Below are 25,334 nucleotides of genomic sequence, written 5' to 3' on the forward strand. Positions count from 1 at the left end.
TGATGCTTCAGAGATGCCAGTAGGGAGTAGAGTTCTGGCTAAGGGCCTTACAAAAGGAAGATGAGAAGCGATAGCGGTTAATTGATTCCCTCTCATGGGTGACAAGCCCTGGACAGGTAGTCTCCAGCTCTTTTGATCAGGATGTGCTAAAGTAGCAGTTAGATGGTGTGAAACTGGATCAGACTGACAGAATGAAATGGAGCAGAGAGGGGACTTTGTGTCAGAGCAGCAGGGCCAGAGTGCAGGCCTGAATTGGTCCTCTGCCGTATCTTGAGTCAGAGTTGGCACACAACCCTTCTGCCTACAGCCGGCCCCATTCATGTGCACACAGAGACAGAGCAGATAAGATCCTTTCAGGTCGAGTCATTTTGTGGATAACAGTGCGCACACATTCAGTCGGACACACTACCGAGATATACGATTCACTTAATGCGGGTGAATTGGCACAAGTCTGAAGGTGGAACATGGGTGAGTGTGTTTCTGACAGATGGTTTCAAAGCAGATCATCTGCAGGATTTTTTGAGATGTGATGCCTTTTAAAGTCTGTGCAATAAAGTTGTCATCTTTGCACAGCCTTCTTCGTGCAGCAAACACATCAAGTTGACAACCCAGGAAAATGCTGCTTTGTCTTGGCATTTGCTTACATTCCCATCACTCCTCATCTTCCTGCAAGATTGAATGACTCGACACATGTGTGGAAATGTGTTGGATGATTGTGTTCTCTGTTCTTTGTGTGAGCGCGTGTGTGCACAGCGTGCCTTTTCTCTGTTGAAAAGGAGGGAGAGTGAACTTGGCTCTCCTATCCTTTCCACAGCCCTTCTACAGTACATGTGCAATTACATTCCTCCTCTAATAGAGAACAGAACTATGCCCAATTCAGTCTCAATAAAGAGCTACTGTTCCCTTTCTGTGTGTACTTACACGTTTGTGTGGCCACAACTACCTCTTATCCCTGAGTATTTCCACTCATCTTGTCATCTAGGCTGATTCCATATAGGAAGTTGATTACAGATTGATTGGGCTCATGTTTTCCCCTAATAAGTCCTGGACCAGCCTGAGGTTCTCTTTTGAGAGATTGATGGAGTAGGGACCTAGAACAAAAAGCATGTTGTCCAGCACATGTTTACGTGGGTTATCCAAATGGTGAGGGCTCGGTCATGCAGATGTCAGACTGCAGGAAACTGTATGAGCAGTTGAACCGTCCACCTGTTTTGTTGTTTTGAGATTATAACATATTTGGCTCTAATACATTACCTTAACACAGTGTCACAACTATGTCTGTCACAAGATTAACGTGGTCAAAAGTATTCGCAACATTTTGTTAGCCATGATGTTAGCATGGCTCTTTGGATGGTAATGTCCTTCTGCCATTTAATTGGTCAGTCCACCATTTTGGTCCATACTGAAATGGACTTAGGTGATGCCCTGACTCTTTCTCTAGCGCCACCATGATGTTGACATGTGTGGATTTAAACTAAATGTCCTCACAACTATTCCATTGATTAACATGAGCTATAATACCAACGTGTATTTTGCAGAGAGGTTAACTAAATTAATTCAAACCTAAACTTTGCGTGCCCTGCCAACTTCAGATACAAAACGAATAATTATCTACCTTTAGCTGTACTTTATGATCTCACTAATAAGCAAATGTTACATACCAAAACGTATCATCATTTCAAACTAGCATGATGAACACGGCAAACCTTCTACCTACAGTAGAATGCTGATGTTTGTTGACGCAGAGCTGGATATGGTTGGGTGTTTGAAAGTGCTCAAAATATTTGTATCTTGTTCACTTGCTCTCATCTTTGTTTGTTTGGGAGTCATGGTGTTTTCCCTAAGCCATTGCCACTCTTTTGCTTATCTCCACCTCCTCTTGCAAGTCAGTAGTTCATGTTGAGCTTCCCATTGAAGCCTGGGGCATGGTGTGGGAGGATTCTCATTCTATTAGCTTGTTTATTTTTCATCTGGTAACAGGCTTGTCACAAAATGTGCTGTCTCATTTCTTTAGAAGCCTGTCTCTCGGTTTCAACAATAAATGCTTTATTCACGTCCCCCACCCTTACCTGAACTGTACATCCCCTTTCTCTAGAACAAAGCATTCAGTCATGACTCAGTCAAATAATCATTATGGCTCCTTAAGTACCTGTGTGGATAGGAGGAACTGGCAGTCAGAGTTGAGGAATGTGCTTCAATAAAGCTGCCTTTGAATGCTTGCTCAGGAAATGTCATAACAGCAGGTGAAAAAAAAGACAGGACAGGACAGATTAGTTTTGCAGCTGCTAGTGGCAAGCAGCCATCAGTACACCTGATGGTCGAGCAGAGGGGTCTTTCCCACTCTGAGGGGAATGGACCATAGCATGCTATTACTCTAAAATCACATCAGAAATGTTCGCTATAAATCAAAGACTGTTGCCATATCTAATAGTCCAATGTATTATCCACAGTAAACAGTTACCCTAAAATACCTCATAGTTAAAAATATAAATCACTTCTATTTAAATATCAGCAATTTCCCTGAAGAGACCAAAACCAGAAATATATGTATCCCTCTAGCAAGCTGTGTAGCCAAAGTCCAATATACCGTACTCCTCTGTGCCACAGAGCTCTATTGTCATCTAAAAGCCATTAAAAACACATAAAAGAGTCATACTTTTGGACCGGGTGGCATATTTCTTCATTACAATGAACATGGCCAGTGTCGTTCTGAAATAACTTTGCGACTGCATTTCCAATCTCTGAAGGGTTAGCACCATGTTGGCAGACATTACTGATTGTGGTTCTGTTTATGTATTTTTAATAGTTGTTGGGCTGCAAGTTTGGAGTTTTATGGCACAGAGGTAAAAGCTATAATAAAAGGAGAATGTAATGTCAGGGCTGTCCTTTAAAGCCCCTTTGTGGATTTGAAACATTCTGGCTTTGGGTTATTCCAAGTGGTATATATATGGACAGCATTACTCATATTTAAGGCTGAAAGTAACACACAGATTGCAACAATTTCACTTTTCATTGTCGGATTATATTCAAAAATATTCTACAATCTTATTAAAATGCTGCACATGTGCTCTAAAGGGGCAACATAGTGTCAAGCTCACATAGAGTGGCCTGTTATCGGTTCATCTCAACACTGTTCTCTGTGCCTGTGAGTGACATACTGTGGACAGCAGAAGGTTGTCAGGCTGACAGAACACCATCACACAGCTCCACCACCCCCACTACTTACGCACTGCCAGGCCAGCACCCCCTTCAATTACAGACTGAAACAACAAGCCTGACCAGCATCATCCCCCTGTCAACCGCCTTGAAATGTATACAGGTCTAGGCACACACAACCTCTTGCAAAAAAACCACAAACACAAACAGTTGACTACTGCAGTGTAATTGAAATTACAGCCAGCTACAGTATAGATGCTATATACATTCAGCCTGTTTTTATACAATACAAAGGTGTAGCTCTTTATTATTAGATTGATTGTATACGTATATCCATGCATAGGGGTGTGGCTGCAGCATGGCCTAGTTATGCACATGTACACACATAAAGCTCTGCATATGGTTTAAACATATATACACAGAGAGAGAGAGAATCATCTCATGAATATTGAACGAGTTTTGGAAGGTTCCAACTGAACGCACAACACTCTGTGTGTTGTCTGTCATTGTTGAATAATTGATCCTTGCAATCTTCATTTGTCAGAATGAACAATTGTGCTTCTGAGTTCCTCACAAAGGAGACTTTTACCAGCTAGGTAATATACTGAAGCAAGTCTTATCTGTCAAAGGGTTAAGTTGTTATCTGAATGTAAAGTATGTATTTGCAATGTTGAACAGGTAACTTAGATTTCATGATTCCTCGTATGTGTTAACCTACCTGGTAATAAACCTGATTCTGATTCTGATGATATAACATCTTTGTTGACAGGTACGAGATCAAGTATGACAAGGATGACTATTTGCTGAGAGTGAAGAAGGCTTCCATTAACGACGAGGGCACGTTTACCTGTGTGGCAGAAAACCGCGTGGGCAAGCTGGAGGCCTCCGCCACTCTCACCGTCAGAGGTAAAAACACTTCTTTCAATAACTAGCATGTGACAACACTTAGAGAAGTCATGGAGCACTGAGGGTAACGTACATGTACACTAAAATGAGGTTCAGATTGGTAGTTTACTCCATAGGGTCCCCTTTACACAAATAGGAACCCAGTATGCTGACTCCCGCAGCCAAGAAAGATGTAGACAGTCAATGAATCTGTTTAATTATTTACATTTCCAAGTGCAGCATCGACACACTCTGCCTCCTTCCCCCCGTCGTGGTGGTCTGCTAGCCGCGCTACCCTCGATTCCGCAACCACCCAGTCAGCAAAGCCATTTCACAGATTACTGGTGCACACCGCCAGTCCAACACCTGGGGTTTTGCGATGTTAATAAAAACATGCTAACCATGATTTCCCCCTCTTTTCGCCACTCTTATTTCCACTAAATCCAAGTGATTAGAGTCTCTGTTGAATTATTTACAGGGACACAGGGCCATGGGTGGATAAAACAAGGTGTGGGTCATTTTCTCTTATTGGGCTAGTGATTTCTGAAGGCAGCGACTTAGTGTTTTGCTTGAAGATGATGACATATACAGCACCGAAGAAACACCACCTGCACCAACTTTTCTGAAGGGAAAAGGGTGCTTCAACAGTTCTGATCACTGGATGAACGCACATGTTGTCTTCACGTTTTTGCTTTCTATTGATCTCCTTTGTTCTGGTCTGTCCATTAAAAAAACACACCTTCATTTTGCTACTACAGACACACGACATCCGTACAAATGTAGATTTCATTAATGCAGACGGCAAAGGTCCAGTAGCTTTTTTATCTCTCACAAAAATAATTGCCTGAATTGGAAATGTGTGACCACCAGGGTGCGCTCATATTAGATTGGCTGTACCAGACATGCTGTGTCTGAGAAACAGAGCCTTTGAGCTAATTAATCAAACTGTCCAGTGAACAGTGGACAAAGACTACTGGATCCTCTCTGCCATGCTGACCCTGTGCCAGAAAAGGGTTGGCCACAAAGCAACATGTCATTCATTCTGACCTTGATTTCGTTTTGTCTTATTTCTTTTCTGTTTGTCTTTTTTTGTTTTTTCTGTTTGTTTGTCTGTGTCTTGATTTGTTTATTTGTGTATCCACTCCTCCATTGTTGTGTCTCCAGCTCGCCCTGTCGGTAAGTACCCATCCTTCTGATTTGATCCCATCCTGCATGATGTCTTCATACAAATGTTTAATTTGACTGCTTTACAATCAATTACCATTGTTTTATTGTTAACAGGTGTTACTTCACATGGCGCACTCCTATAATTATTGTTTACACATAGTTTTGTAGTATGTGGAGATGTTACAGCTCTAACTGGATTACTAAAACACTAATGTTGAATAACAAGTGTTTTTGTTCATTTAATATGATACACTTTATTCCTGTAAGTTTTCTTGAGTATACTGTATGTTTTGAACTTAAAGGTAGGGTAGGTAAGTTTGAGAAACCGGCTCGAGATCGCTAGAATTTGAAAATACACAACCGGAGAAAATCTGCCACTTCCTTATAGAGCCCCTCCTCCAACACACACGAACGCGCACATGACCAATGAGGGCACGAGATAAGTTTGTGCACAGATGGAAAGCTGACAGGCAGGTAGGCCATCCAGTTATTTTAGCCGGGCCGGCTAAAATGATTGGTCGTGCTTTTTACAGTATTACGGCTTCCACAGATGACATTTTTTTATGGATTTTTTGTCAAAGCACTTAAGATATTCATTGCTATCGGGATGTTAAGAGCATTCCATGGAATATAACAAAAAGTGTATCTCGAGCCGGTTTCTCAAACTTACCTACCCTACCTTTAAATGCAAATAACCTACTTATAATACATTTCAACAAACTGTCAACATAATTTCTGATCTAAAAGTATTCTCTATATCAACATGATGTTATCATAAAACAACTTGTGAAAGCAGCATTGTTTAAAAATCAAAAAGCATTACTTATTTTAGTGTTAGTTTTTCAAAATGTCAAAAAGCCACAGAATATTCTAAATTAGAGTCTTTATTTATATCACCTGATGTCAACCAGCAGGTGATGGAACTGTTGTAGGTTTCAATGAAACTCTCTTGTGTGGCAGATTTATCCTATGCCCTAAACCCAAAGTTTCAGTTAGTTTTCAAAGTTGTAGCATAAAACTAATGCCAGTAGATACAATACCATTTCCTTAACTATGACTGAGTGGGCTGGCAGTCCAATAGTCTCAGACGTTGTTATCAAATATGGTCCAGAACGTGTTTAACTTGCAAGTCTTGAAGCCATCTGTGAATTGTTGGAACACAAAGCTGAGATCTGTTTGTTTTGGACAAGCTTCATTTATTTTGAGCACCACAATATAGTGCTGGGAATCTCATTGTATTTCCCTACAGATCGGGAGAAGGTCAAGGCAAAAGTAAATTTGTTATGCATAAGAGCTTACATTCTTAAAGGAATGAGTGAAAATGGGCATCTTGAAAAAAAGGTGAGCCTATTGAGAGGCTAAACAGAGAAATAACAGGAAGAAGAAGACTTTTCAGGACAAAGAAAGGAAAAGAAAAGAATGGCATAAGTGTGAGACAGACTTGACTGGCAGAAGAACCCAGACACTGCCTCATTGGCAGGACTTTGGTTGCCAAAACAGCAGTAGCTGTTCTGCAATTGTCAAACTGTCAGCTTTCAAGAAGATGGAGGAAATTACACATTCAATCTGCCTGTGGGAAGAGACAGCAATTGTCGTAGACTTCTGAATAAAATATGATTGAACGTGAGATTGTAAAGAAGAAATGCCTCTTAGTTTGTGGCCCTGGCTGTACTGAATGGATGTCTTTCTCTCTGTTCATTTGTTCTTTTCACCCTGAAATGCTGAGTCCTCTCCAAACCAGGCAGTTGTAGCTTGTCATGAATTAAATATGGGTGCCAGATCAGGTGTTTCCTTGGGAGAGGACAGGAAGTAGCCTCTCGCATGTCATTTAGGGTCTGTGAATCAAAAACAGGGCCAGTGTGAGTTAGCCCTCAGCCAAGCTGTGAAACTGTCACTCAATTTCTTCCTCTTGATTTGTCTGAGTTTTTGATCTGTTCTTTTCTGTTCACCCCCTTTGCCTCTATTAGAGTCCATCCCCTAACATTCCCTATGAGTATTGTATTCCCTTTACAATGACATTTGAAATATAGAAAGGGAAATTGAAAGTACTGCCACAGGTAAAGGACGATGTCCTGATGCAAAGGTGTTTGCTAGTATAAAAATGATTCACATTTTATTTTTGTAGAGTTAAAGTCAATATTTTTTTCTACAACCAGCTGCCAACAATCATCCATACAAGGACAAGCCAATTATAAACCTCAACATCATTCATTTAACCAAATTATGTTTGACAGTACTTGGTATCATAAATATGGAAATAAGTTGGGTAAATTCTTCTCCATAAATTAAGTTGACATTTTAGTTGCAAGAAGAGCCTTTGAGAAAGGAAAAGACATTGATGAAGAAAGTGTGAGAAGGGACGATGGCGATGCATTAATAGGGACAAGTCTGTAAGGTGTTAAACCATATTTTTAGCGGGTAGTTAGTTATGCGATGTGTGGGATGGAGCAGAGGAAGCAAAGGGAGGGAACTGAGTCCTTGCCAGAGCATGATTTAGGGGCTCTGTATCAGGCCCAGCATTGTGAGAGCCACGAGATATTCAAGCTGCAGAAGGCCAAATGGGAAAGCAGTAAATCTGTAGCCATCTGTACCATTCCCAACTGTGTGTATCTTTGACAAATACACACCCCCCAAAAAGGGATTACATAGAAAAACCAGCCAAATGGGAAGAGATTGGCCTTACTGGAACCAGCTGGCTTGTCAGTGAAAGGACTTACAAAGAAATAAAAAGAAACAGAAAGGGTGCAAAATGTTTCAACATTCATTTTTTCGTCATGTAATTTACAAACAATCTCTAAACCTCTTGTTTTCCATATGTTTTGCCTCAAGAAAATTGCCCTTTACTATCTATTTTCTTCACTTACCCTGAGTATTTCATTTGTTGACTTACATTCTCTCGGCAAGAATCATGTCATTTCCTATATGGAACGTGTTGTCGATCTAGCAAACATGATACTTGTAAACACAACAAGTATAGAATAAACAAGCAGAGGTCTTGGGTCTACATTTTCTCCAGTCAAAGTTCAGGTATTTTACAGAGATCTAGTTTTGAAGCTGAACTAATTTATTTTAACTTATTTCCTTCTATGCTGCAATGTATTGTGACCAACCCATAGGCATAACATAGGTTTTGATTACTTGACATACATTTTTTTTTATATTAATACAAATTAATATCCCTTATGGTAATAAGTAATATAGTTTATCATGGGAGAACAACATTATAATACATTATTATCCCAGCTATCCGCTCGGATTGATCAGTTTTTGTTTGTTTGAGTAATGATAAGTAATGCTGCCTCCATAACCTACATCAGACAATGGTCAAGGAGCAAAGAGAGGCGAAGCTGCACACCAAAAGGAGTTGCATCTAATCTCTGAACTCCACTCTCTTTATAATTAAACTGCATCTGCCAACTTGTCAGTCAGAAATGTATCACTCTGTCGCGACTAGGAGTGTGTGACAACTGCATGGGCTCATGATGGAGATGAATATTGACTGAGGAAGCTTCACACTACAATTTAAAAGTCTGATATGTTTGCAAGCCTCCATCTCTACTTGATGGAGCGGTGTTAGCTTGAAGTGTGGTCAACACAGAATTGGTCTTTTCTGTTTCTCACTCCCTGTTAATACAACTTTGATCAAAAGTACTGTGCTACTTCAGATCTTGACTTTTATATGAGATGCATTATGATGCAGACATATGTAAAGTCACACACAATGAATCCTTGTATGTCTTTACCTGTTCACAGTTGTGTATGATTCCAGGGAATGGGTGTGCCTTTGTGTTGTCCCAGATCTTAGTGCCATTGTGACTAAGAATATTTCCCTTGTGATTGCCAATGTCATTCATTCAGCCTCAGCCCCACCTGGATGAATGGCCAACCTGGTTAACATGGCAATGATAGCCATGATTGTCATTGGTGTCCTTCCTCTGCATGGAAGCTCTGTACGGCACTCCCACTTTGTTTGACTATGTGGTTTATTGCTTGTCTTGAAATCCCCCAAGCCCTGATTATCTCCAGCCCTGATGTTTGGTGTCACTGTGTACCACTGGTCTTCTAACATTGTTGTTTTTGCCCTTTGACTTCAGCTGCGCCCCAGTTTGTCATTCGCCCAAGGGACCAAATTGTGGCTCAAGGCCGCACTGCCACCTTCCCGTGTGAAACCAAAGGAAACCCTCAGCCTGCTGTCTTCTGGCAGAAGGAGGGAAGTCAGGTAAGAGCAGACAATCTCACACAACCCAGTTTGTAGAAAACATATTTTCTTTTTCCCATTATATCTTACATGTAGAAATATATTGCTGTCTTAGTCTGCAGCTTCTGTTATCTACTGTGTGTCTGGTGTTATCAACCCTCAGCACTTTGTTTAGATTCCCTGGGCTGTATGCACAATTGCTGAGTACTTATGAATCTCCTTCCATACATGCACACACACACACACACACACACACACACACACACACACACACACACACACACACACACACACACACACACACACACACACACACACACACACACACACACACACACACACACACACACACACACACACACACACACACACACACACACACACACACACACACACACACACACACACACACACACACAGAGAGCACTGCAAACTAAACTATCTGTCATCAGTATCTTTACTACAGACACATATACACCTTTGTTCTCAGGAGCCGCCAAACGGCAGTGTGCCTGGCAAAGTGCTAATCGGTTTCCCGTGACCCTCCACTGATAAGAACGATCCTATCCCTCACTGGAGCAGATAACCCATTCAAATACCTGGGTGTCCTCACAACGCTCAACAACAGTGCCAATTAGGAGCCTGTTGGGGCTTGTAGATGAGCCAGAGATATGATTCAGCTCTGGCTAAGGTTCAAACACACACTGATAGCCTACAGGCCAACAACAGCAAAGTGATCTTAAAAGAGTGAACAGGAGTGAGACACATGCTTACATGTTCTCACAAACATTTGGTGTAATTCTCACCCACTGTACCCCTTAACAATGTGTGACCTAAAGCTCATGACTCAGTTACACTGTGTAATGTTGTGAACTTGTTCAGATAAAGCAGATCTATATTCAGCGTCTGTCTCACGTTGTCAATAAAGATGAGTCTTTTGAAACAGTTTTACCACAAACACTTTCATACAAGCTATTGCACGTCCTCACCATTCAACACTTGACTCTGTATTGTGTTTGTGAATGCTTTCTGTATCTTAGCCACACAGACATATACAAAGTATGAAGGTATTTGTTGAGAAAACAAATTAAATCGAATTCAGTACAGTAATTAAATGTCAAAAAGACCTTTTCTTCTCACACTTGAGGACAATGGCGTGTACCTCTCTCATGCGCTAAAGATGGGTTGAGCCTAATTAAAATAAAACAGCATCATCTGTTGCATTAAAGTGATTCAATGTAATTAAATCCAGCTAATGTATTTGGGGATAATTCTTCTGAACGAAAGAGCTGGGATAAAGTGGCTGCTGGGCTAATAAAGATGTAGAGGTGATGTTTTGTCAGTATCGACAGTCCTTTGATCCTGGGTATTTACTATGAAGTACGTGGTATTGATTATCCCTTCCTCTTTAGCTATACTAAAGAAGTATTGTACTATATTCAGTATTTGCTCAACTCTATGGGGTGGTCTCTGTGGGTAAAAGAGCAGCTCAAAACTGCTTTGGAATTGAAGCAGAATGGAAAGTAGTCACGGAGCCAACAAGAGTAAAAGTAGCCTTCATAACACAGTGGAGCCTTTGGCTTGGCAAAGGAATACATTTGAAACCAAGTCATCAAACTGTATACATGTTGGGAAGTGTGTGAGGTTGGTTAACCAAGTGACATATGAAATGGTCCGTAGTGTAGCTCTAATAGTCTGTGTGTAAGTGTGTGTGCACAGCATATGTGTGAGTTTGGTGGTGGTGATGGATGTGTGGGGGTCTTTGTTATATTTCCAGGTTGTACTGGTTCCATGTTCTTACTAATTGGCTGTTTGTACCTCTTCCTGCAGAATTTGCTCTTTCCCAACCAACCGCAGCAGCCTAGCAGTCGCTTCTCGGTGTCACCCGGCGGAGACCTCACCATCTCATCTGTGCAGCGGGCAGATGCTGGCTACTATATCTGCCAGGCCCTGACTGTTGCAGGCAGTATCCTCGCCAAGGCTCAACTTGAGGTCACAGATGGTGAGGGAAAACTCACACATAACTTATTCCAAGCCAGCACACTAACACACACCTTAGCACCACTGCAAATGTGGAGAAGTTGGTGCATAAGAAACAGATATACTTTCAATATGCATGTAAGGGACTTTCAACAAATGCATTTAGACATTTACCGATCAACAAATTCATATTTAATACAGGTTTTTCAATTATATCTGATCATAGTTTTTCATGGTTTAACACACTTCTTGCATGCTGAGTTTATATGTGAATTTGGCCCTTAACCCCTGTGAAACTATAGGCCCACATCACTATTCTTTTGTTGATGTTATTCTGTGATAGATGTCAGTATGCCCATGACCTTCAGTTGCTGTGTTTTGCAATACTCTCTTTGTTCCTTATTTTTTCATGACACAATTTAATTAACATTTTCCGCATTTCCTTTTGGAAAGGAAATAAAGCATTGCCCTTGAGTTTGTTCAAGTTTAATGATCAGCGTTTTGTATGAGTGGGCGAGGTGCAAGTGTGTGCGTGTGAGGGAGAGAGGGAGGGAGCTAGAGAAACAGAAAGAGAGGGGACATGATTGAGTGAGTGACAATGGTTTCCTGTGGAATGAATTATGTGGTCCTGCGAGCTGTGGGGGCATCTAATCTGCTCAGCCACTGTGATGGCAAGATCGAGGGCCATCCATATGTCTGTTGAAGTACCTACTGGCAGAAAGATTAAAAGCAACATTTTCTTCTGAAGTGAGAATGGTTCCATTGGACAAACTAAATTGGTATGTCCTTCAGTTGCGTGAAATAATACATCATCACTTTTTAAATTGAAATACTCTGGCTTATCAACAGTTAACCATTTCATTCGTTTTTTTATAAATATGTCCAACAAACAGTATGCTAGTAAAATAGGTGTTGGTCCGACAGAAAAGGATAGAGGAGGACAGACTACAAGAGGGCCAGGGTGAGGTCACGGCCACACCTGCCGCAGTCCATACGTGATTTACTGCCCAGAGCCCAGACAACAGTCTGTGGAGTTCAAGGAGATCTGTAATGAGAAATTCCTGATCCAGAGACCCAAGGCCTTAGTTGAGCCTTGCTTCCCCCCCCCCCCCCCTCTGTCACTCCTCCACGCCATCAACACATCCATCAGGCACATCAAATCCCTAGACTTAGGAATGTCTTATGCTTGTGCACTAGCTTCTGTCACTAATCATAACTGACTGTCTTCTGTCAACAGGGAAGGCTTTGGAGTCAAGGTCTTCATTTCAAATATATATTAACAAACAATAAAAGTTGAGGCTTTATAGAAGCAAAACAAAACACCTTTATCTAGCGTAAATGTTAATAAAAGCAATAGCAGACAGAAGAACTTCCACAGCAGTGTGTCACTGGCAAGCAGTAGTTGCTTTGATTCATAGCTTAGTTTCTGATACGCAGTGACCCTCTTAATACTCAAATTTCACCCTTACATAAACATTCCACGGGACTAAAATAATAAGAGAAATATCATTGTTGAAATGGATGTGAAAGCTAAGGGTTGAGCAGAACATAGCAGAAGGGTTTTTCTTGGAAGTACTTCCTTTTGTCAGATGTAGCCTCTTAGATTGGAAATCGGGTTGGAAACGTGGGTGTGATAATGTGTTGAAAGGTTACCGAGGTAGACTGGGTAATTAGCCCCTGCAGGTCTGACATCATTAATCCATACCTTCTAATTAATGTGGCTTCTGTGATGCCAGGGGGACTCCACATTATTCAACTCTAAATATATAAGCTGTGCGAGAGCACTAACTCTCTCTGAGATCACCTCTGACTTACCCAATATTTCATTGAGGGAACCCACAAGCTTTTTTTGGCACATTATAACAAATGAATTTGCTCATATAAATGGAATTCATCACAGCATTTGCATTCATCTAAAGTGAAATAAAAACAAATTACGAGAGGATTTTCGTCATTGATTGTTTATTGTTAAAATGTAGATACTTTTCACCTTTCCTTGTGCCCCGTGCTTCACACAATGAAGTATTTATCTGAACCACACTGAGTCAATAGGCAAGAGTCTCACCACTAAACTGTACCACAAAGTCTAGATTAGTGTATAAAAATAAGGCTAACCAGGCTGTAACTGGAAACTTCTTAGCATCCCTCTGCCACATCAATGGAACTAAAAAAACACTACTCAGCTGTGTTTTCCAAGCTTCCTGGAAATACAGGATACGGTCATTGTTCTGTGGTACAATTACAAGACCTGCAGAGAAAAAAGGATATTTTATGATAGATACCCACATCCACCCCGAGTGAGTTTTATGACCATGCTGTCACTCGTTTTATTTACAGTTAGGGCGCCTGAAAACTGCTTTTCATCTGAAATCCTAATGATATTGATAATATGCTCACATTTCTGTCTTTGTATCACAGTGCTCACAGACAGGCCGCCACCAATCATTCGCCAAGGCCCGTCCAATCAGACACTTGGTGCGGACAGTGTGGCTCTGTTGAAGTGCCAGGCTTCAGGAGACCCTATCCCCTCCATCAGCTGGCTGAAGGATGGGGTCAGTCTGCTGGGAAAGGATGCCCGCATGTCCCTGCAGGAGCTGGGCAGCCTTCAGATAAAAAACATCAAGGTAAAACATTTCATTGCCCATTTTATTGTGAAACAAATTGACAAATAAATCCCTGCTACTGTACCAATCTTGTATTAAAATAGCTTTGTCCAAAACTAGAGCTTAATTATGATTTCAAGCACCAGCTACCTTTTGCTAGTTGTTTTCAATGGCCTTGCTTTATGTTATTACTCAATATTTGTATTCAGGTAAATGCATTTGTATGGTCATTGTTCGAACCCTTCAGCATACAAGCCAGATTCAATTGTGTAGAATTGAGTAGGACATGGGTTGATCATAACTTTGAGGAAGGTACCTTAATGACTTAAGGAGATGATAGGCTACATTGATTTTTTTTAATTCAAATGATTCAATAGTATCACTTTATGGCAGGGCACCTCCAACGGGGCTCAGCTGTGCAGGGTGGGATGGGCTCCAGCTGTAGCATAGAATATATGTATGCACTTATAGATATACACACATGTGTGCACACATACATGTTGAGAGTAGATTACATTTAAAAGGCCCACATCTTCCTTTCCCCACTCTGAGGCCTCTGTGGAATATCTATTACGCTTGACAAAGCTGCCGACCACTGACATGTTATTTAATAAATGGAAGGAAGGCACAGGGACATAAACCAACACACATCCAAAGTTCCTAAGAGGGATGGAGAGACACGCCAGCTGTCAACGGTCCAGGGGGTTCCAGCAGCCCACCCTAAATTAATTAGCCTGGCTTTGTTGTGGTCGGCAGGACAGTGGGGAAATCAGGAGGGGGAGTAGAAAAGTGATGGAAGGGTGGTGAGTAGAAAATGGAATTCATTAGGAAATTAGCGTCAGCACTTTGAGGCAGTCTCAAATGACACACAATTTGGCCAGCTCGAGGCTAGCTCATGAAGTCACCCCATCACTGTTCATTGTTTCAGCGATTGCAAGATAACATGCATTCATTGCTAGTGCTCTCAGGACGTGTGAAATGAAATGGCACTAAAAGGGTTATTAGTAGTGCCATGAAGTGCTGTGTGCTGATGCTGTTAGTGCGTGTGTTTGTTTTTTTATTCATATATACATGTGTATCCTACTGTTTAGCTTTCAGACTCTGGAATCTACACATGTGTGGCCACTAGCTCCACCGGGGAAACATCATGGAGTGCTTACCTGGAAGTCAAAGGTACAAGATGGCGTAATTATTCCATGTATTTAATGTACAGGAAAAAAAACATGTTTTGGAATATGTCAGCTATGTTTATCGTTAGATAATTGGCCTTTTCTGTATTGTTCTCTCCATTTAGAAGCAGGAGGAGTGATAGTCATGAAAACCCATGATGAGAATGAGCTTCCAGGTCCACCATCGAAGCCTCAGGTCACTGATGTCACTAAGAACACTGTGTCCTTGTCCTGGCAGCCTGGGATGGCAGGAGCATCACCTGTCTCCTCTTTTGTCATTGAGGCATTCAGGTTTGTTTTATGAGTAACATCAAACCCCTCACTCACTTGTAAATACCCTCAGTATGTAATGGTATACAGGTTGAATTATATTTTGTCATGTAAAATACAACTAAAATATTAATATGGAACCACATTTTCCTCTTCCATTGCAGTCAATCGGTGAGCAACAGCTGGCAAACAGTAGCAGACCATGTCAAAACAAACCAGTATACTGTGAAAGGTCTCCGGCCCAACACCATCTACCTGTTCATGGTCCGAGCAGTCAACACCCAGGGCCTGAGTGATCCGAGCCCCATGTCTGAACCCGTCAGAACACAAGGTACTTTACATGACATCAGCATGAAATGAATGCTCAGTGTTTACTGCATCCATATATTTAAGAACCATAATCACTTGAACTAGTGGAATATGATTCTTGTCTTTCGCTGAGTATAATTTCTGTTTCTACTGATAGGGGAAGGTCAAGTGTGCTCTGCTTCAAAGTGTGATACTTATCAACCCCTCTCAGCAATCTGCAGTGAATTGCTATACTCAAACACTGCAGAGAACTTTCCAGAGGTCAAATTCTCCATCTCAGCCCAGCTCATTAAGGCTACACTTTAGCAATTATGTTGAATAAGCATCTCTTCTTTTGGAAGGCCTAACTGAGTTTGTCTATCCCTGCTATGTTAATGATCATAACTGGAGAAAATGACTGCCTCCAAATCGAGAGAAGATTTGATTACGATGCTGGACAGACCACGGTCTCCAGATTACACTGATATGATAAGTCCCTGGCAAAAAAAGAAGAAGAAAATAACATTTGGCCAAGCTCTATCAAATTCAAGCCAAGAAAAGTAAAATAGTAGTCTATTTGAATTGCAGCACATCCTTGGTGTGCTGAGGTGAAGATTTTGAGATGATATATAAATGAATTGACGATGGCATGCATTGATGATACAATGATTTTCCACTTCTTTTTAACTGTTTTTGGCCTGTCTTGACCTTGGAATGTAGCCTGTGATTCATCACCATGCTGGTTTGTCTGAATGAAGTTTTTTGAAATCATAATTTCTGAGTATTTTGATTCCCTTTAGTAAATAACTCAAAATGTGCCTCACTTTTACCACACTCACAATCTCATACAGTGGAGTTTGTATTGCTTATAACTAGAAACATGTGCAAAACGGGAAATGAGCTGGAAAATAGTGTCATAGTGTCCATTCATGTCCCATCCAATATGTCTGGCTCTGCTCACTCGCAGTTAATTTGTTGATGTGGTTGTTCAGTCAGGCCCCAGTAAGTGTAGACAAGTCACACATCTGAAGAACTCTGCCAGCCCAAGTCTGCTTTATTTTTTACAAACCAGACAGCTTTATTATTTCAAATAAAGTCGTGATCACCAAGTGTATTATTCTGTGTTGAAACCGATTGGTCTATTCAGTCACTCTTTTTTTACCAGTCCACCTCTGATGGTGATGAAGCAAGGCTTTTTGAGAGTGAACAAGAACAAACTATTAGAGGAGAGTGGAAAACATTGGTATTTTTCTTTCTTTTTCTTTTTCTCATTTTCATTTCTTTCTCTCATAGATATAAGTCCTCCTGCTCAGGGTGTCGACCACAGACATGTGCAGAAGGAGCTTGGTGAGGTCATAGTTCGGCTGCACAACCCGGTTGTACTGAGTCCCACATCCATTCAGGTCACATGGACGGTAAGTGGAGCTTTTCTTTTTGCATATAGAATACAATTTACTCTTCACTTTTAGTAAATACATCATTTGTTCAGCTTTACATTTTGCACTAGCAGAACTTTGAATTACATTTTCTTTCTATCAGACCAGTTTTGTGAACCTGTCTGCATTCTTTTTTTCATGTTTGATGGTGTAAATTCCAGTCATAAAGTCAAGTTTATATTTTAGGATCCCCTTTGAAGACAAAAAGGTGTACCTCGAGGCTACCATTTCTTATGTCAGGACATTTCAGTCTGGTTGTTCCCTTAGACTGCAGCTTTGAAAACTGTAATTTGTGACTTAAAGTAAATGAACATCAAATAGCTGAAAAATACTTTCTCTTAACCACATTGAACATCAAAAGACATGTCAGAGACATCTGGTTGTTCATCAATCTTCCGTTTGTCTTCAGCTGCTTCCCTTGAAAACAAAGGCCTTGCATGGATAGCATCTGATTGAAATGAATGTTTGTGAATACACATTTTCCTGTTTTCCTACCGTCAGGAGATGATGCATTAATCTTCACTCACTCATAAATGCAACAAAACAAACATACATCTGCTCTTTCACCATCATATGCACATGTTTTGTGGTGTTTGCCTCACAACATGAATCAAACTATTACGTTAAACAAGGCAGCTACGGCATCTGCTAAAATTGTTTTTATTTCATTGTATGCTAATGAGGTAAAAAAGGCTATTTATATTATTCAAAGCTGAGTTGGTCTTACAATGTGTTCATTTATTTTCCTCATGGGGCTATGAATCACTCAGTTTCAGGTATTTACAGTATACACCTATCACATAGTGGCATAGGGTGCCTGTTTCCATTTCCAAATGAACCACATTAGCTGTTTTCCTGGTGACATGTTTATTGACCCCTGTAATAAGTCTTACCCCACGACTTGTTAGCAAATGTAATACTAAAGCATTGCTTTATGATTGTAGTGTACAATCGACACAAAACATGGCGACCTAATCAATCAGGGGCCCTTTCAGTAAACAGAGAGGCCACTCTCAGAGAGCTTTTATATTCCCAAATCATTCCATTAATAAAAGTCACGCACCAAGCAGGGGATCCATTTTGCTGATTTACTCTGGCTACACTTGCGAAAAACAGCTGCTTAATATCCCACTTGAAAGCCGTGCTCACTTCTTCTACTGTTAACAAGCCATTACAAAGAGTTATGCACCCGCTCCTCCTCCGCATAAATTCAGCATTTTCTGTCTAGCTAAATGGGTCCAAGTTTTAAGGGAGGGTCCTTTGTGGGTTGCAAGGGGCTATCACGTTTCCAGTGTCTCCATCTTTTCTATGGGACAGATCTGCTGTTATCACCACTGCTGTGTGTGCCCCTCATGTCCCCAAGGTATCTGTGTATGGTGCTGCATAAACATCCTCAGCCTCAGAGCCCAACTAAAATGTGATGGGACCTGCTTTCCTGTGTCACTAGTTGGAATTTATAATGCTTATGGGACATGTGTAAGTCCTTTAAGGTGGCATTAAAGAAAGTATTTTAATAGACGAGGGAACACTTTGGGCTGGGTGTATGAGCTAATGTCAGAGTGTTAATTGAGCTAATTGTGTCAACGCTGTTGATAAAGGGCCTATTAAACAAGCAACAGCCTCTAAACTGTCATAAATGCAATCTTGTGAGAAAGAGATACATGCCTGGAAAACATATTTTTTTTATTATCTAGTGGCTGGCCCAAGATTGCATCTACCAATTTCCTCTGAACGGTTCTTTTTGAACTGGAATACAACATTCATCTTGTCATCATCCACTTTCTAAGGTGGATCGCCAGTCCCAGTTCATTCAGGGTTACAGAGTCCTGTACAGGCAGACTTCAGGACTACCTTCCCCTGGACCCTGGCAGATGCAGGAAGTGAAGGTCCCTTCTGAGCGCAGCGTTGTCCTCTCTGCACTCAAGAAGGGCATTGTGTATGAGATCAAGGTCCGGCCTTATTTCAATGAGTTTCAAGGCATGGACAGTGAATCCAGAACAGCGCGGACGACTGAAGAAGGTATGAAGAAAAAATGCTGAATATCTTTACATTATATTGGGAGCAATACAACAAAGTGTACACAAATGTGGAATGACTGTAGACACATGACCCTGTAGGCTCCTTTCCTGTTGGTTTTTGTCATAGTATCACAGGCAGCACTGCCCCTCTTTTTTAAAACTGACTATTGAGGGTGTATGTGAATGCATGTGTGTGTGTCTGCATGTTTGTGCCTGTCGGTCTGACCTTCCTGCTGTGCTTTTTTTGTGTATGATTGGTGGTGTTACTGCCAAACTTCTTCTAATCCATCACCCAGCAGGCACAGGCCTGAGCTGTGATTGGAGACAACACACACTTCCTTCTGCGAAAATGATCTGTCGCCCAAAGCATGATACATACAGGCTCTGACAAGGCCACAAAGCAGCGTGGCACAATATCACACACAAACACACACACAGGTCTGTGTTTGAATGAATTCACTATTTTGACCTATGCCAAAGCAGAAATGCATCCAACAGCACTGCACACGCCCTGCTTCATCCTTCGAGTCTAATAACTGAATTTAAACTATGATGTGATCTGAAATAAATAAACACAGGACATGCGCACAAAAGCACAAAGAGACAAATACAGATTCCATATACTGAAGACAAAGCCCATCTTGCCACAACATATTTAGCCCTGCATGTATAAGAGACAGTTCACATCCTGTCCATGTGACAGGCCCATTTATTTTCCCTTTTTCAGAGGGACAGTATCTCCTGTGGCCAGCCAGTGCACGCACTGTTGTAGTGGAACTGCCATCACGTTACAGCTGTCCCTGACACACACAAACAGAAAACGCATACATGCCAGCACGCCGCCTCTCCCGAAGCCCTCCAGAACCTGCATGTTCCGGCTATTACCAATGCTGATAATGCTCCCTGCTTCTGCTCTATCTGCATCCCAGTCCCTCAGAGAGCCCAACCACTTTCTATTTCTGTCACAACCCCGCTGCCCTCCCTGGTCATAGATGATATACTGTCAAACACACAGCTCTAGGCTCCTCAGAGACCCTGGGACTACTAAGAAGGGCAGCTAGATGGATAGTGAAGTCTTGGTCAGAGGGTGATTAAAACGTAGGTTGTCCATTAGCTAATACAATTAAATAATCCCCAGAGCAGGTACGGACGGATGCAGGGTTACAGTATGCTCAGCGCTTCAATTCTTTGTCCATCTTTGTACACTCCCTCCTCCTTTTTCACACATTCTCTCGCTCTCCATCTGGACAGTCATCTCATAGCTGATAAATGTACTCCGGTCGCTTGGTTAATGATTCTCACAAAGGAGGCCCATCTTTTATGCAAAACTATGCTTATTTATGGGGAAAGAATACAGTGATGTTGTTGTAAATGTTCATTTATAGCAGACACATTTTTTGACAAATATCTTTGCGGGAGGTCCACTGGTGTCCTCCCACACATCCTACCGTTTTCCATATCATTATTGGCTTTTAATATGATATGTTTATATTACTTCATAATTCAACACAGCACTCTGCGTGTGTGAGAGACGGGGGTCACATTCCTGCCTGCCATACATCACTCTGCTAATGGCTCTATTAGGACAGCCTCTGGGGCCTCTATTGAAAAATGTGTATTGTTTAGCACAAATATGCATGATAATAAGCTGTTAAATCATTCATAACATTAACTTTGAACGACATTGCCTCTGATTGCTGCCACGCACCAATCCAGCACTTTGTCACCTGGATGTAATGCAGCGTTGGAGAGCCCTAAGCATGATGGTTGATCAGATGCTCCCTTGGTAGATAGTTTCTAATCTGGCCAAGGTGTTGGGTTCATCATTGGACCCATTCATCTTCCGCCATGCCAGGGCCTTCTGGCTCTCTGGGGGCCGGTGTGGCCAATCGTGCTGAGGGATGAGCACAGATTTACAGGGTGACACGTGCCATTTTGGATGGAGGCGAGGTGAGGGAGAGGCAGCCCAGGAGTAATTGACCTGTCAGTATTCTGCCGTGGTGCCGCTCCCCTGCCAGCCACTGCGGAAATGAGAAAACATTATTTTTAAAGCGTTATTTCCAGCTGGGCCAACTGTTATTTATTTTGTCCTGTGTTACACCTTGTGGGGTCAAAAGATTGTAGCCATCAGAATAACAACAGAGTGAGGTTTATGAAAGCTTGGACTTGTCTTGTTTGTGTCTGCCTGTGGATAAAGCCGATTCATTTAGATGTGCCTCGCTCTGAAGCTTCCCTCTGATCCTTACCTACTGGCTTTAGTCGATGGAACCAGTCAATATGTTTACTGAGACCTTGTTTCCTTCCCCTAAAATGTATTTTTTTCCCTCATATTTCCTTCTCGTCCAAGCTTCATCCTTTAAGCTCATTGACCCGCATGCCGCCCTGCTCATTCAGTGTCAAAGTCTTAGCTTGACTGAGAGCACTTGCCTGACTGTGCCAGTCCGTCATTCCACAAATCAATACCGGCATTGTCTGAAAAAATCCACCAGGCTGGAGCAGAGGATGAGATATTAAATCATAGTGAAACGTTAAAGATCGGCTATAGCCATGTCAGACTTGCCCTGGTCTTAATGTAAATCCCCCTCTAATGAGACATCTTGACAGCCTCCAGCCACCTGTGAAATCCCAGAACAGAAACATTCTTTGGAAAAGTGTGTATGTGTGTGAGTCTGGTTTTATGAACATGCTTTTCTACGTATATATTTATGAGCTCCTGTTCCATGCAAATGTACAATACTGCTGTGCATCCCACTTTTCCTACATACTCTTTTTCTGCCTGGGCACCATCATAGTGCATTTGATTTGTTGACCTCTTTATTTTGTTTGCCCTTTTTCAGCTCCCAGTGCCCCTCCTCAGCAGGTTACAGTCCTGACCGTGGGTAGCCAGAACAGCACTTCCATTAGCATCTCGTGGGACCCCCCTCCATCAGACCATCAGAATGGCATCATCCAAGAGTACAAGGTTTGTCTCAGCGAGTCAGCTTGGATTCTCCTTTTAACTGATACGAGGACAAATGGAATCAACTGTCTGTCTTTTTCCCCCTTCTCTTCTTTAGATCTGGTGTCTAGGGAATGAGACACGTTTCCATGTAAATAAGACCGTGGACGCAGCCATTCGCTCAGTGGTGGTTGGCGGGATGCAAGTTGGAGTGGTGTACCGGGTGGAGGTGGCTGCAAGCACAAGCGCTGGGGTTGGAGTGAAGAGTGAAGCTCAGTCTATCAGCATCGGTAAGATGGATTGATAAAAAGCAGTTTCAACTTTTCAACATCCAAGTTTTTCCCCTACATCAACATCAGTGTTTGCAAAAAAAATCAAATTGGTCGATTTCAGCAAAAGAAAATATTGTGAATGGTTTCATGACATTCTAGAAATTCCCATATGGAAAATATTGTTAAAATACCACTTTTTTGATATGTGGCCTGACCACAAATGATTTATGTGGAGCTGAGGCAGATTGTTCCTGATTTGACCCATAACTGATGGCTTGGCCTGTAGCATGTTCTTATTTCCCCAGTGTCACTCACATAATCCATCTCCGAGAGCCGAGCCTCAAGCTTGGATTTATATTATCGTGTGTGTTGGCGTGTCTGTGGATGTGCGAATGGGTGTGTGTTCATGTGGTTGCACAGTTATATAAAGTTGACGAGCATTCGTGCAGCTTTGCATGCATGCGCACATGATATGTTGGTTTCATGAGTGTTTATCATTTCCTGTCAGTGTGTGGGAACATTTGTTTTTGCTCTGAGTCTTATCACGCTCCGAGAAATAGTGTCAAGCACAGCAGTCACGTTGAGCTGCAATTGGAGATCAATACAGACCGGGATCCTCTTATTTCACATGGTGTGTTTCACCGACAATGGAGTGAATTAGGGGCTGAGCTAAGCAAGCAACCTGTTCACCTTGGGGTTTGTTATAAGCTTTTAGGCTTTGTCTTTTTCAGTCAAAGCATTATATTTCACTGCACATCCTTTAGATCTGTGTCCTGCTCCCTTCCACAATATCTCAGCTAAAATTATCCAACCTACTTTCTTTGAGCTGACTCTTGCCCTTACCCTGCCTTGATGTATCCTGTTATTTCTGCTCAGTTAAAAATCTAAACATGTTTTATGCCCTTCAGTATTGCAGGGTTGGATGTGATAATTAGAACCTACCTAAACCAGCAAAACATGCACATCAGTATGGCTATTTTCTGTTTCTCTAGTAGCTATCCACTTAGCATCCCATTAACATTGCTTATCCTTTTGCCCTCAGGTAAAGAATTCCGGGACGTCATTATACATGGAAACCGGAACAACAGCATCACAGAACAGATCACTGATGTGGTGAAACAACCTGCCTTTATTGCTGGTATTGGAGGAGCCTGCTGGGTCATCCTCATGGGATTCAGCATCTGGCTGTACTGGAGGAGAAAGAAGAGGAAGGGTCTGAGCAACTACGCAGGTGAGACTGACATTACGCTCTTATTATATCCCCATCAAACAATGGACTACTCTTCTACCATTCATCTCATTTTTATGTTTTCTTTCAAAGATGATTTTACTTCTACTCGATCATCACTCAGTCTTAATGAGTTCAGTTTTGCTAAAACATTAAAGCAGTTGCTCGCAGTATGGTTGGAATTGCTACGGTTTAAAAGCTCAACAAGGAGACAGATGTCGATGTGAATCATTTCCAGAGGGCTATAGTTTTTTCCACAAATCCACCCACGGTGTTGGTTCATAGCCCAGGGTGGTCGAGCTGAGTGGGCTGACTGGACTCTCTGCTGGTCACTGGAGCTGGAGTTTGTCCAGCTCTCTTCCCACACACAGACCCCGAACGTCTTACTGACTGACCCCCAGTGAATACTAGCAACCACTTAGTCCACATGCACCGCCAAGGGCACAGTCTTTAATTAGAGAGCAGAAAATGGTAATGAACTGATACATAATGTTCTAGGCAGTGCAACAGAATATGTTAACATCCTGCCTCAAAACTAGCAGAAATCAAGAGAAAAACATATTTGTTTTGCCACTTTCTCTTATCATTTCAAGCCATGAAGACTATTCCGATTGGCAGTCTCTAAAAGCTATTTTGTTTGTTCTTAATTTCTGTTTGTTGCATTTATGTGTTTGTGTGTTGTCTTTGGTTTGTGCCACCGTCTCTGCACCTCTGAGCTGGCTGCTTTCCTGGCTGTCGTTCTGCACACTGGGTGATGATGTGGTCTTACATTCTGTGACCCTCAGCATCTCTTGGCTTGACCCGGGTCCCCGGTGGGCAGATACCCCCTAAAGCACCGCTTATTTCTGCAGGCTATTAACACACCACTTCTCTGTCTTCTTGTTTTGCAGTTCAATCCTTCACCTTCACCCCTGCAGGTACTGTTCATTTGTCCCGCCTCCTCACCCCCTCTCAATGCAGATTCATCTCCTGCCCGCTTACAGTCTATATGCTTGGATTGTGAGACTCGTGGTCATGGCTAAATGCAAATCTAAACGTGATAACCATGAAGGCGTTTTATACAACCAGACAAGCACATTAACAAGTCAAATAAATCTAGATTTGCTATTAGCCATGACCAGAGGCCTGCAAACTGGCACCTTTATCCCTGCCAAACGTACAGCCTTATTTATCTATTGTGTTGTATTTGTGTTTTTGTCAGTTGTGGACTCCAAAGTATCATCCTGTCTCTTGTGTTTCCTTTTTTGTCTTGTGGTCAAAGGGTGACACTGCCCATTTGTTCTCTTCCTCCAATAACCTATTCATCTTCCTTTTTTTTCTAAGACTTGGATCGTGTTGTAACATGTATTTATTCTTCTCCTTTTGTGTCAGTTAGGCAGCTGGGTGGTATATTTGATTTGTTCCCCCCTTTCCTTTTGTCTATTTTTGTGCCAATTGTTTATTGGTAAAGTAGAGATATTTTGGTCAGTGTCATTTTGTCATTGTTTGTCCCTTACTGAATTAAGCCTGAGTGGCACCTTCAGTGTTAAAATCATCCATTGACTGTCTGTGGATGGAGTTGACTGACAGCCTATCTAAGACTAAACTAAATAAAAGGATGTTTCTGCCTAGAGGCCTTTCTAATGTATAGTATCAGTGTTGCTGATAGGCGTGGTGCAATGAGTCAGGGGTCAGCAAATTGCCCTTCCCTCTGTTTTCTGGATTAACAGACAAACGTAACTAATAT

At 41.7% G+C, this 25,334-nt stretch overlaps 1 protein-coding gene across 4 annotated transcripts in view; it reads left to right on the forward strand.

The window, feature by feature from the left end:
- The window catches only part of robo2 (roundabout, axon guidance receptor, homolog 2 (Drosophila)), a 151,073-nt gene that overhangs the window by 99,918 nt on the left and 25,821 nt on the right, over nucleotides 1-25,334 (forward strand). For 3 of the 4 annotated variants that reach the window (XM_034113215.1, XM_034113218.1, XM_034113217.1), the window contains exons 6-19: nucleotides 3,926-4,062; nucleotides 5,206-5,217; nucleotides 9,303-9,427; nucleotides 11,237-11,408; nucleotides 13,805-14,010; nucleotides 15,081-15,162; nucleotides 15,284-15,449; nucleotides 15,593-15,759; nucleotides 17,010-17,131; nucleotides 18,940-19,171; nucleotides 22,008-22,132; nucleotides 22,227-22,398; nucleotides 23,423-23,611; nucleotides 24,499-24,525. In XM_034113215.1, coding sequence (XP_033969106.1) covers nucleotides 3,926-4,062; nucleotides 5,206-5,217; nucleotides 9,303-9,427; nucleotides 11,237-11,408; nucleotides 13,805-14,010; nucleotides 15,081-15,162; nucleotides 15,284-15,449; nucleotides 15,593-15,759; nucleotides 17,010-17,131; nucleotides 18,940-19,171; nucleotides 22,008-22,132; nucleotides 22,227-22,398; nucleotides 23,423-23,611; nucleotides 24,499-24,525 — 1,934 coding nt within the window. The remainder of the gene's footprint in view (nucleotides 1-3,925; nucleotides 4,063-5,205; nucleotides 5,218-9,302; nucleotides 9,428-11,236; nucleotides 11,409-13,804; nucleotides 14,011-15,080; nucleotides 15,163-15,283; nucleotides 15,450-15,592; nucleotides 15,760-17,009; nucleotides 17,132-18,939; nucleotides 19,172-22,007; nucleotides 22,133-22,226; nucleotides 22,399-23,422; nucleotides 23,612-24,498; nucleotides 24,526-25,334) is intronic. The other variant, XM_034113216.1, reaches the window with a different exon arrangement.

The sequence above is a fragment of the Trematomus bernacchii genome, unplaced genomic scaffold (assembly GCF_902827165.1).
Source record: "Trematomus bernacchii unplaced genomic scaffold, fTreBer1.1, whole genome shotgun sequence".
Classification (NCBI taxonomy): Eukaryota; Metazoa; Chordata; class Actinopteri; order Perciformes; family Nototheniidae; genus Trematomus; species Trematomus bernacchii.